This window comes from Meles meles, chromosome 2 (genome assembly GCF_922984935.1).
Source record: "Meles meles chromosome 2, mMelMel3.1 paternal haplotype, whole genome shotgun sequence".
Lineage (NCBI taxonomy): Eukaryota > Metazoa > Chordata > Mammalia > Carnivora > Mustelidae > Meles > Meles meles.
The window spans coordinates 120,336,060-120,349,899 of NC_060067.1; the positions used below are offsets into that span (position 1 = coordinate 120,336,060).

General features: G+C 40.9%; 1 protein-coding gene across 4 annotated transcripts in view; it reads right to left on the reverse strand.

Annotated features, from left to right (window-relative positions):
• The window catches only part of HERC3 (HECT and RLD domain containing E3 ubiquitin protein ligase 3), a 122,307-nt gene that overhangs the window by 49,993 nt on the left and 58,474 nt on the right, over positions 1-13,840 (reverse strand). For all 4 annotated transcript variants that reach the window (XM_045987936.1, XM_045987919.1, XM_045987926.1 and 1 more), the window contains 8 exons: positions 12,558-12,634; positions 11,298-11,519; positions 10,207-10,298; positions 9,224-9,354; positions 8,291-8,451; positions 6,021-6,097; positions 1,897-2,021; positions 34-93 (listed from right to left, as the gene is read on the reverse strand). In XM_045987936.1, coding sequence (XP_045843892.1) covers positions 34-93; positions 1,897-2,021; positions 6,021-6,097; positions 8,291-8,451; positions 9,224-9,354; positions 10,207-10,298; positions 11,298-11,519; positions 12,558-12,634 — 945 coding nt within the window. The remainder of the gene's footprint in view (positions 1-33; positions 94-1,896; positions 2,022-6,020; positions 6,098-8,290; positions 8,452-9,223; positions 9,355-10,206; positions 10,299-11,297; positions 11,520-12,557; positions 12,635-13,840) is intronic.

Sequence of the window (13,840 nt, forward strand, 5' to 3'; positions counted from 1 at the left end):
TGGGTATTTTTTGTAAGATTCTAAATCACTTACTTTTTTTCAAGAAAACTTCCATTCCAACAGGCTGCAGAAGATAAGATCTGAACAACGCCACTGCTCAGAAAGAAAAAGGTGGACAAGCCTTTAGTAATCACAAAGAAATAGTTATTCAAGCCTCAACAACAGGTTAGTCATCTAGTCCAGGATTTCATTAGCAGCAGCTTTCTTACCCAGATGAATCCCTGCAAAATGTACACTTGCTGTGGAGAAACATTGTGTCTCAAAGTGGACAAGTACTTAAATTTTCCATAAGTCGTGTTAAAATCAAAAGTACCGAAGCACTGAAAGAACGACTCTTGCACTGATAACCATCTTGAACATCCTTCCACCATCAACCATCTAAGAAATTCCCCAGCTCATCTCCAAACATATAATCACAAAAGAAAAGCTGAGCTGTTATCTCCCAAACACAGAAACTGTCTTTGCAAAATAATAAATGAACAACCATTTCCTTCTATTGTGTTTCCTATCTGAGAAAGAAATTGAAATAAGTGAAAATGAGTGTTTATCCCTATTACCTATATAACAGAGGTTCTGGGAAAATAGCTAGTTTCTGAGGGCCCAGAAAAAAACTGTGTGTGAAGAGTCCTGGACCCTCTCAGTTAGTATATGGAAAAGGGAAGAAATACAACAAAAACATGGTTAAGGAGGGGGTTGCAGTAATTGCTGGTAATGAGAGAATCTGGGTCAAGAAAGTTCTCTAGAGATCACTTCCTCCATCCCCTCATTTTATAAATAAGAAAACTTAGAATGAGTAAACTGTCAAGGTCCCAGCAAAGGGGAAGCCACCTGCCCCTACCAGGATGAGTCTTGTCCCCTTCCCTTACCCCTACATCCTCCCACACTGAATTCCCCATCAGAGCCACTTAGGGTTAGAGAAACTCTGAGGACATGAGCTGCTGGAGGGCATTCCCAATGATCCTTTGGTACACCCCAAAGTTTAGGGACCTGGTCATTTGCCCTACTATACTCTATGTCACAAAGCAAGATGTATTAGACCTATTTCAGTGTATACCACTGAGTACACAGAGTGTGATTCATTCATTTATTAGATTCTGCAGAAAAATGAAAATGCTAAGGAAAGTCAATGAAAATGCATAAAAATGTGTAGGACAAAATTCTCCTTTAAAATAAACTTGATCAGGGGCACCTGGGTGGTTCAATGGGTTAAGCCTCTGCCTTCAGCTCTGGTCATGATCCCGGGGTCCTGGGATTGAGCCCCACATTGGGCTCTCTGCTCAGCAGGGAGCCTGCTCCCCCCTCCCTCCACCTGCTTCTCTGCCTACTTGTGATCTCTCTTTCTGTCAAATAAATAAATAAATAAATAAAAATCTTTAAAAAATAATAATAAAATAAAATAAACTTGATCAAAGGCTTCAATCCTTTTTACTTTATTTTCTCAACCTGACATTAAAGTGCCATCTCAGCTAATCATTTTCAGTGTGAAAATGCTACATATTATTCAAGATTAGGTAAGATAACAGCTGTCTTACTTTTGGGATGCTTTGGATTATGCAGATGGAGAAACTCTTGGGGGTAAAGAACTATAACACTGAGCTCTGTTTTTAGCAGAAAGGCCAACTCACCTTCATCCGTCAAGATTTTTAAGATCTGAACAAGGTAAGTTTAAGGGACACACTCTGAGAGAATGGGGGAACAATCTATTATGTTATCTGGGCCTAAGGACACTAAATCCTCAAGAAATATGTGGCAAAAAAAAAAAAAAAAAAAAGGATTCCCTAAAATAAAAAATTCCATGTATATTTACAGCCTCAATACGGAAGTAAGGGAAATTACTAACCTAGAACATTCCAATATACCCTGGAAAAAATAAAATGAAAACAAGCAGCCACATACTTGATTGTATTTGCATTATTGTGTTCTGAGAGTTTTTGTCTCCAAACTGCTATGGTTTCATCATTTATTAAACTGGTGTAATGTGCTTGGTTCATCGTCCTGAAGTCAACGGCAGGGGAAGAATTCTAGAGGATTAAATAAAACAGTAGAAAAGAGAAATTATGTAGGATGGATCTTTTCTCTTTCTGCTGACATATTCTCCATTTTGGGTTTCACAGGAGCTGGGGTGCACTGCCCATATACCCCTCTTCACTCCCCCAGCCACTGCAGGTGTCAGCTCCAGACAGTTCCCTGCTGGGCTGCTCTCTGCATTTCAAATTTCTGAATTTCCGGGGCTAATGGTTCACCCCTTCAACATCCGGTGGCAGGGAGAGGTGTAGTACAAAGGCCTAGCCCCCTTCCATCTACTCAGGACTGGGGAACAGCCGACTTGACCTCACAGCTCCCAAGGAGACTGGCTGAGGCCTCCGTTACACTAACCTGCAGTCTCTCCCTCTGCCCAACTCCACCTCCTTCATCCCCAAATAGATGCCCTTCTAGACCACACCACCCCGAAAAACCTTCTCAACATAAATCTCAGTCTCAGAGATTATTCACCACAGAAACAAGCCCAATATGGCTTTTCCACACTTCTTTCCCCTCTGCTTTGAATCACTGTAACCTCAAGGTTTTTAAGGTAGTAATCATTTGCCATAACTATTCACCCAACTCTGACAAAATATATCATTAAAAAGTTCAGTTATAATGTACAGTGTAATCTATGAAAACTTAATGCCTCTCAATTTCTTGTTCCAGGTATATAGTTACACATTTATAAGAAAGCTAGCAGAAAGGACATGTCAATAATGGCCTTAAAAATTCCCAGTGCTGCACAGCATTCTACATCCTTTATTCAGAGAGATCTAAAAAAATAAAATTAAAAAAAGCATTTTTATTTTCTAAAGTGTATCTTATTCAACTGATATTTCCCAAATCCTGTCTCTGATATAGAACTAAGAAAAAGTTGAAAGTGCTTTATACCCCCATAACTGTCACTAGAGAAATGAGAAACAATTATATTAAATCATTCACCCATCAATTCATAAGATGATTGTTTTTTTTCTTCTTTGTACCAACACATAAAAAGACAACTTCCATGGTTGGGTTATGGACATTGGGGAGAGTATGTGCTATGGCGTGAAGTGTGTAAACTGACGATTCACACACCTGTACCCCTGGGGCTAATAATACCTTATATCTTAATAAAAAGTTAAAAAATTAAAAAAAAAAAGACAACTTCCAAAGTAAATTTTCTTGGTTACGTCCCCATAGTTGAGTTAAGATATCATAATAAGGGGGGGGGGGGGGTGCCTGGGTGGCTCAGTGGTTAAGCCTTTGCCTTCAGCTCAGGTCATGATCTCAGGGTCCTGGGATCGAGTTCTGCATCGGGCTCTCTGCTTCGCGGGGAGCCTGCTTCCTCCTCTCTCTCTCTGTCTGCCTGCTTCTCTGCCTACTTGTGATCTCTGTCTGTCAAATAAATAAATAAAATCTTAAAAAAAAAAGATATCATAATAAGGGGAAAGAAAGAGCACACGTAACAAGTAACAAATTGGAAACGTTTGCCGACGTTTTTCATCATCTGGGTCTTGATCATCCCTTTACTAAAATGGCCACAGACAGCTATAAGAGAACAAAAGTCATCTTGAATGACACAGAGGAAAATCACAAGATAAAGTGGACACTTGAAAACAGACAAGCAAGACTGCCCCTTCACCCTGGTCTTAAAACTACTGTTGCCTACTTTTTAATTACTCTCCCCAATCACAGGGAAGCTGAACAGACTCTAACACATACTTACTATAAAATAGAAATATGGAACTATTTTCTCATTCTTCATCATACGTCCAATAAACTACAGGTGACTTGATGAAGTATAATCTCAGAATCACTTAAAGATCCAAGAAAAGGTTATCAATTTTCTGTGCCTTCTAATTATATACAGGCCAAAAAAAAATTTGATCTAGGGTGTTTCCCAACTTTGGATCACCAGAGCTTTCAAAATCTTGATGGCTAAGTCATACTCTAGACCAACTAAATCAGAGTCTCAAGAGACATCAGTGTTTTTTTAAAATCCCCTAGGTGATTTCAATGGGCAACCAAGGTTGAGAATAACCATTGGGAAAAGAAAATTATGTCACCTAGGCTGGTTCGCAGGCATATGAGAATAAACATGCACACACAAGCACACCTAACATCCTAAGCACATTCCCTCTTCAAGCCTATCCAGCTAACAACATGAAAGGAAAAGGAGGGACTATGCTCTGCACTCACTAAATTGCCAAGACGTGGAATCCAACGTAGCAAAGCAGTATCCCTACGCAACTCCCCCTTCCCCTCCTCTACCTGAGACCTGGCATTAGCCAAAGGAGTTGCATTTATAAAAATGGAGGCTGTCACAATACAGACACTTTCTCTTAGGTCGTTAAGTGATTCTTCAGGTGTTACGGTAACACAGTAAACACGTGATTTGCTCAGTCTCTGTGTCTAAACTGTCTGCTTCACGGTGTCTAAGTAAACATGTACAGCCTCCACTTTTAAAGAGAAAGAATGACACCTTCCTAAGGAATAGTCTTTTAGTTTCTTTTTTGTTATCTTACATTTTTAATGCAGACCACTCTTACTAGTTGTTTAATCTTTCACTGTCCTATTTCTCTAATATGACATTATTTTATGTCCTTTTCATCAATGTTTTGTTTTCCAGTCCCAATGGTGCTAACTGCAATACATTTTAAATACAACCCCTTAGATCAGATGCCATATTTATAAACGTATAAAACTGAGTTTTACATTGGCTTTCATAGGAAAATTAAAATTGGATAATATTATTCAAGTCAATTTCTTAGGGAAATGAATGCTTCAAACTCTACTTATCAACAAAAAGTTACTATCCTACAGAGATTCAGTGCTTTTCCTATTTCATTTCACTGGCATTTTGAAGAAACACAAAACAATCTCTTTTTTCCTCAAGATTTCTCTGTGAAGCACTGAAGCTGGGCCTAAAATAGGTCTAAAGCAGCAGTTCCAAATCACCCCAGATGGCAGCACTAAACAGAACCTTCTCCAGGCTCCTGACCTGGAAAATATCTAGTTGTCAGTTTCCACTGTCCAACCTGCAGCCTCAGGCTCCAGCACAACCTCTTCTACCAAATCACGGACTTACACTGACTAGAAGGCAAGAACATTGTGTATTTAAAGATGGCAAAGTATCAGACGGATGGGGAGAATTTCCAGGACTCAAAGGGCCGCCGGTCTCCACAGTTCCTATTTTCTTCCCAACCAATTCTGACTCCTCTATCATCACAAACAGCTCTTCCCTGCTGTTCCATGAGAGGGTAAGGATCCATGCACGATATATAGTAGGTCCTCCCTACAAGCTGGTTGAATTAAATCTGGTGGGGGAGGGGAGGGGAGGGTACCCAAAAGCTAGGGAGTGAAGGGCTGAAAACAGAACCATGTCCCAGGTTTCAGAATGACTTCCCTTGTCCAGGAGGAGGGAAGGGATTACAGCTCTGTCACAGATTATTACCTGGACCATATTCTCCTCTACCTACAATGCTGAAAGATACTGGAACATCATTCTTCCTGACTTACCCACTAGAGTGACACAGGACACAATGTGAAATTTTAGTGTGGTGTTATGAGCAGATGATAAATAATAAAGGATATCTGAATATTGCATCATCTCTTTTATATTTAGCATATATTCATTCACATCAAACAAACCCACTAAGTTCTCAAGTACCCAGCATTTGTTGCTACCTAATAGGGAAGAAAGGGAAAGGCAAATAATGCCAAAGTAAGTATAAATTCTCTAGGCCTCCTTAAATATCTTTTGGAACAAATGTAGACATAAACAAATGATTTTAAATTATAAATCAGAAGTCTATGATTAAAATACCAGGAAAATTACTGGCACTTCAAGGAAGCAAAATGGAGAGAACATCTTCAAAATCAGTTGGCTTACCTTAATAAGATAAAATCGGTAGAAACAAAGAGTAATATTGCTTTCATGTAATTATTTATTGAAATAAATACTGGTTCACCATTATTCCACCCCCAAAATAATAGTTGAAAGAATTCTTTACCTCATATTTGGAGCAAAGTACAAAAGTTTGGTCTCCTCCAGAGAAGATCTGTTTAACAATATGGTATTTAAAGCGATCTGTCAAAAAAATTTTTTCAAGAGCATATTTTTCAGTAATTAAGCTTCTTCCTTGATCCCCTTTCCTAATACTCCAAAATATGCTTCAGACTGCTTTCCTATCCATTTTATTTATGTCAAGGAAGAAACCTTCTCTCCTGGCTCTGTGCCCAAAACTGTTTCTACTTCACTTAAAAATAAATGTACAAAAAGGTACTCTCCCCTCCAACTCTACCCCTACCTCCTCCCCAACAGCAAGCTAATCCTGATGTTGTTTCCATTTTTCATTCTAATCTTTCCGGCCACTGATGTGCAGTTTAAAACGGTCACTAGAGGCGCCTGGGCGGCTCAGTCGTTAAGCCTCTGCCTTCAGCTCAGGTCATGATCCCAGAATCCTGGGATCCAGCTCTGCATGGGGCTCCCTCTCGGCCGGAAGCCTGCTTCTCCCTCTCCCACTCTCCCTGCTTGTGTTTCCTCTCTCGCTGTCTCTGTCAAATAAATAAATAAAATCTTAAAAAATGAATAAATAAAAGTCACTGATATCAACAGTAACACGTCTAAGAACACCATCTGAGTGTGCTGTTCTCCAGCCCCTCCAGGACGACGCTTGTCCTCCAAGGACCTCTGTTTCCTACTCCCTGCTTTATTTCCCATCACGATGTCTCCACAGTGACCCTCCAACACCGCCAACATTGCTTTCATTCCCAATATACCGCACTATCCCGTCTCTACATCTTTTCCTTCCACCACCCTCGGTGCACACTGTCCTTTCCACCATGGTGCCTCCTTCAGCACGGCTGCCTTGGTGCTTCTGTGCTACTCACCACTGCCTGCTCCCTCACAGTCCTCTACCTGGCTAACTCCAAATCAGGCTTTAAGACACAGCTCAAACTTCCTCTAACCAGAATACTCCTAGATGCCCTCCTCTGTGCTCCCACACTCTCATGAAGGGTCCTAAAACCAGAGCATTTACATGATGAATTGAAATTTACCTACTTATGTTATAAAATCGTTCTGGCAGACATACAAACACAAACTTATGATCACACAAGTTAGGTTCTAATCAAACCTCAAAAAGTTGTGATTTCAAATTAACCTATACAACACCCGAGTTTATGAAATTGCTTTTTTTTTTCTTAAATACATGCATTCCCAGCATGTCAACAAAGCCTTGGTGTAAAAGAAATTCTCAAATGGCAGAGGACACCTAGCCATTCTTTCACTTTGGGGAACATCACCAAAACCAAATCTTATTTATTTTGTATTTTGAGTTCCACTGCATTTTTATATGCTCATATATTCACTCCATAAATCTTTCTTGACTGAGAAGTCTGTGCCAGGCCTTGTGCTGTATACAAGTTTTACAAAGAAGACTCAGTCCCCTGCACTTAAGTTTCTTATAACCTAGTAGGAAACTTATGGTAGTTATTGCTTGAAAAAAAGTCCTAATCAAGCCATAAGTCACTTTATAGTCTTCAAAATCAAGTTATTATTAAATCACACTTCTTTTTAATGACTCTCCAGCTTCTTGTCAGCCGCTGGATTCAATATTTCAAGTCATTCATATGAATGACTGCCTCATTTTGATTTCCAATGAAATGGACACTGTGCTATTTAACTATTTTTTAAGAGAAGAAAACAATGGCATAAAAAGAAATCATGTCATGTTATGACCAGAATAGCAAAAGCAAAAGGAAACTAATAGCACAAGCATTGAGCACAGGCTCTAGAGTGAGGCAGACCCAGTTTTAATTCCTGCCCCCAGAATCTCTGTGATGTTGGACAAGTTATTTAACCTCCTTAAGACTCAATTTCCCCATCTACAACATGAAATATTAACTACTAATTCTTAAGGTTGTTTTCAGTCCTTAGCATAAGTAAGTAATAGAGCTTAGTTACATAAACATTAACTTTTATTAACAGCAATAATAACAAATAAAATTTATACACCACTACCAAGGTCCCTAGAGCCAAAATAATATTTTTTTTTGCTTACTCTCAATTGAGATCTCTAGGATCTCAATTATAGACCCTCATGCATAGTAACTACTCAAATAACTGTTGATTGTTTAAAAAAAAAAAAAAAAAGAAAAGAAAATCTCTCATACTCTTTTCCTCCAAAAGACTCCAAGGTAGAATATAGATACGTGCTCTATAAACAATACTTTGTTATCATTTAAAATACCATTACATTCCAATGAAAATCGTTCTTACCGGCTCTGGCTGAAAGCTGGCCACTATGAGCGGCCCAGTACCCTTTCACAGGGGATGGGCACTTAACGTTACAAGTGTGCCCTGTTCCTAATTGACCTCTTGCTCCACAACCAAATGCATAGATGAGTCCAGAAGAAGGCACAAAGGCTAGGGTGTGTTGTCTGGGGAAAAATAAATTCACTTTTCAGCATTGTTTCTACTGCTAGTGATATGCACTGAGACTGACTTTTAGCCCCCACACACGAGCACAGCACTGCCTCTGGGTACCCCCTAGAAATGCCACCCCACATTGACTTCTGACTGTTTTTGCAGTGGCTGGCTCTCCATTAGCTCTGAGACTCTAAAGCAATGAGCAAGATGGCAGGACTTGGAAAAGGCTGAATGACCAGCTGCATCAGGCCTTTGAGATGACAGGGAAGAAGCAGGGTAGACCAGGCAAAATTTCCAAGAAGTTCTTTGACGCTCTCTCACTTTCCTTTCTTCATATCTTCCTCCCTGCTAGTCTTTATCCCAAAATAAGTCTCATGTCCCCATCCTGCTCCACTCATCTAAAACCTATCTGCGCCATACTCTACTCAGATCGGACTTTCTCCAAACTTTCACTGTAGATGTGTACGCAGCCAAGATCTCTTAAAATGCTGGTGGTTAGAGGGGTGCCTGAGCGGCTTGGTCAGTTAAGCCTTGGCCTTCAGCTTCGGTCATGATACCAGGGGTCCCGGGATTGAGCCGTATATCCGGGCTCCAGGCTTCAGGCTCAGCGGAGAGTCTGCTTCTCCTTCTGCCCCTCCCCCTGCTCTCTCTCTTTCTCTTAGATAAATAAAATCTTTAAAAAAAAATGTTAGTGATTAGGTCTAACCCCATGCTCTGTCATTACAAAGACAAGATTCATTTCAAGGTCTTAACAGACACTAGGAAGCTCTTCAGGGCACTCACCTGCCACAAGCAATCTGCGTTACTTCACTGCCCATCAGCTCCAGAACTCTTCTTGGATTAACCTCATCATTCATGGAATCATGTCCAAGTTGTCCACAGGAACCAGCGCCAAAGGTAAACACACCTCCACTCTAACAAGGGAAAAACATGACATGACTACATTGTATCTCTGAGTTTGAGTACAGACATCAGAAAGCCTCTGTACACAAGATTCACATCACAACAGTGTGTACAAGAACACGACACTCACTTGCTCCTTCACCAAAATGCCTTCTTTGCAATGTTCATTAAGTAGAAAAGTAATTTAAAAAAAGAAATTAAGAACTACATCTTTATGGACCAAAGACAGCACTGCTCAAGGGACCATGTGCCATCTGTAAATTTCCAAAGCACGATGATGTGTGAGGAAGCAAAACAAAATGAGGGGAAACAGGTGAAATGAGATGATTTTGCACAATCATTCATATATAAGAAATTAAATGCTCCACAACCCATTGGTAAGTTAGCTACCCTTTTTTTAATATTTTAATTTTTTTATAAACATATATTTTTAGCCCCAGGGGTACAGGTCTGTGAATCGCTGGGTTTACACACTTCACAGCACTCTCCACAGTTAACTACTCTTTAACAGCTGTGCTTGAACAAATGTTAAGGCATTTTATTAAAGTGAATCTTTAACACTATTTGTTCAACATAAAAATACATTTTCATTCTCTCTGCATGTGATAATTTAAGAAAAAAGAGGTTGATAATTTTAAGACATGAAGTACATTGGTCTGTATTTTTCACATATTTAAATGGTTTTAGAGGAACACAGAATGTTGCTATATACTATACTTTAAGGTTACTTATACTGAACTGTTTTTAAACACCATCACTACTCTAAAAGATACTATCAAAACTAATCGAGTAACAATCCTCATCTGTGCCATACCCAGCACCAAAGTATCACAGAACAAACCAAAATATTCTGAGTCCCTTACCTTTGTGAGGACTGCTGTGTGTTCTTCTCCACAACTAATATAGACAACTTTCTGTGTTCGTAAGAGTTTCACATGGCAAGGAGACTCTCGATCTACAATAAGAGAAAAATCAGAACGTCACTTCCCTTTGTTTTGAGATGAAACATACACAACTATCTTAGCATGACTTTTGGGTTCTCCTGGATCCGTGACACATACTCAGCTTCCTGCCTGCACATCCACTTGAGTATCTAACGGACACCTCATTCTGAACACATCTAAAACCTAACACATGGTTTCCCCACACTCCCCAACGCTGTCCACTCGCCAGCCCCCAACACACACACACACACACACACACACACACACACACACACAGTTTCCCTCAGTCCATAAATGGCAATTTCATCCTCCCACTTTTCCTCTCTTTCCTTCAACCACACCCAACCACACCCAACGATGAGCAAAACCAACGGGCCCCACCTTCACAGTATATTCCTAACCGACTTCATTCCCACTGCCTCCAAACTGGTCTTCCAGCTTCTCTGGAGCCTACGCTAGCCAACGTTATACTGGATCTGTCTTCTCCTCAAAACACTCACAGTCTTCCCCTTTCAGTGACGGAAGCCAAGAAAGGAACTTTCTCCTTTGCCTTCCATGGCCTTACATCATCGTGCCTATACTGCCTCTCTGAGCAGCTCTGCTGCACTTCCCCTCGCTCATTCCCCTCTTGAATACACCACCTGTTTTCTCACAATACAGACTCCACACACCCTGCTCCCTGTGACCGAGACGTTCTTTGGCCAGATGGCTACATGTCCCCTTTTTCCCTCCTGACCTCCTTCAGGCTCTGCTCAAACGTCTTATCAAAAAGGCCCTCTCTGGAAACCATATATAAAACAGGACACCGTCCTCTCAAACACATCTGACATACTATACTTCCACCCACCTGCGTGCGGTCTCCATGAAGTCGAGCGTATCATCTGTTTTGTTCACTGCTGCACCCTTAGAACCTAACATGGGGCCAGCGCACAGCAGATTCTCAAGAAGCGTGTGTTAAACAGATGAAAGTGTTTTTGAACTAAAGAGATACATACGAAGACTTTACTTACCTTCTTCATCACTGAGCCCTAGCTGCCCTGCATTGTTCATCCCCCAGCCAAAAACTGCTCCTGAGAGAGACAGGGCAAAGCTGTGAGCTCCTCCTGCAGCCACCTGAGCCAGGGGGATGCCCTCCAGGGACCTCACCCTCTGCGGGCTGGCTTGGGAGGGGAACTCCTTCCCCAGGCCCAGCTGCCCATGGCTGTTCTTTCCCCATGTGAAGAACTGACCATCTGAAATAAAGACAGGGTGACTGGTATTACCAGACATGATACAAGTTCCTTTCACAAAAATAACCTCGTAAGAACAATCTAGTTGCGCAGGAGAATCATTTGTTAGCTGCTCCCCTTCAACCTACCAAACCCTCCTAAGAGCAAGGGACAGAGACACTTCATGCTCTGAAGAGTGCCAAAACCTGAGGCGCCTGGGTGGCTCAGGGTTAAAGCCTCTACCTTCAACTCAGGTCATGATCTCGGGGTTCTGGGATCGAGCCCCACGTTGGGCTCTCTGCTCAGCACGGCGCCTGCTTCCTCCTCTCTCTCTGCCTGCCTCTCTGCCTACTTGTGATCTCTCTCTGTCAAATAAAATAAATAAAATCTTTAAAAAAAAAAAAAAAAGGACTGCCAAACCAAAACTCCCATTTGTCATTACAACAGAGAGATAAATTGAGTCTTACTGCCCTTCAAAGGCTATTAACATTTATATAAAGAAAAGAAAAAAATTAAATGTGTAAGCCAATTTAGTTGTGACTAGGCCAGTTACCAGGCTTAGATCCACTAAGGGAACTGAACTAATTCTAACCACACCAAGATCATGAACCCCAGGACTCAGGACGTCCAGGCTTTGAGCTGGACTATCTCACAGAGCATCAAGCATGGCATGTTGGTACAGATTTCCCTTCAAATTTATTCTAACATGGAATACAGTATTATTTGCAAACTTAGTTTCCCCTAATTCCCTCCCTCCTTTTCACTTATTTGGGAGCTTGAGAGTGACTATAGCTAAGAAAAACCAATCTTCCATATGTTCAAGAACACTGAGGTTCAGTCCTGCCTCCTTCTCATCCTTCCCTGAGAGAGCAATGATGACCACCTCCTTCACTGTCCACACCCCAAAAAAGGTATGAGCTGCACAAAGGCTGTCTGAGAAACACCACTGTCCAACAGGACCAGTGTGTTAAAGGGGTCAGTTAGATAACATCACACACAAATGCAAAGAGAAATGGTTCCCACATTAACATAACATTAGCATGTATTTCAATGTTATATTACCAGCTGCAAGAGCCAAGCAATGCCAGTTGCCACAGGAAACTTGTAATATTGTCTGCTGGTTCAGCTTCTGTATTAACCTAAAACAGAAAAGGCTTTCTTCTTAAGAAGGCATTCCCAAACAGTGATGAGAAATATTCCCAACAGTGGTAATAAATAACACCTTTTCTAAAAGACTTTTTAAAATTAAATGCATAATCTTACATGATCTAATTCTATTAGATCTTTCACTAACTTCCTACCTCTTAGGCAGTTACAAAAAAAACAAAACAAGACCAAAAAATGCATCTGCACTTAATCCCATTACCACACTCTTGTTAATTCCAACCTGGTCATCTCCAGTCGAGTGAAAAGTGGAATAAGCTATAGAAGAGAGATCCCTAGGAATGTGGCTGCTGTCTATGTGGCTTTCAAAATGAGGGCAATGCAATGATCCAGCAATCCCACTTCCATGGATACATCTAAAAGAACTGAAAGCAGGGTCCCAAAGAGATATCTGTACACTCTTGTTCAGAATAGCATTATTTACAGTGCCCAAAAAGTAGAAGCAACTAAAGTGTCCATCAACAGATGAATGGAAAAACAAAATGTGCTGTATTCATACAAGGGAATGTTAAATCAACCCTCAAAAGAATGGAAATTCTGCATATGTTGCAATATGGGTTAAACTTAAGAACATTATGCTAGGTGATAAAACCCAGTAACAAAAAGGCAAATACTGGGTGCCTGGGTGGCTCAGTGGGTTAAAGCCTCTGCCTTCGGCTCAGTCATGATCTCGGGGTCCTGGGATCAAGCCCAGCATCGGGCTCTCTGCTCAGCAGGGAGTCTGCTTCCTCCTCTCTCTCTGCCTGCCTCTCTGCCTACTTGTGATCTCTGTCTGTCAAATAAATAAACAAAATCTTTAAAAAAAAAAAAAGGCAAATACTTTATGAATGCACTTATGAAAGATACCCAGAGTAGTCAGATTCATACAAATCAAGTTTGATGTTGCTTGCCAGTGGCTGGGAGAGGATAAATGGGGAGCTGTTATTTAAGGGGTATGGACTAATTTTTGTAAGATTTGCAAAAATTTTTTTGCAATTTCTGGGGATTGTTTACACAACTACATAAATAGACTTAACACTACTGAACTATGCATTTAAAAATGGGTAAGATGCTGGGGCGCCTGGGTGGCTCAGTGGGTTAAAGCCTCTGCCTTCAGCTCGGGTCATGATCCCAGGGTCCTGGGATCGAGCCCCACATCGGGCTCTCTGCTCGGCGGGGAGCCTGCTTCCCTTCCTCTCTCT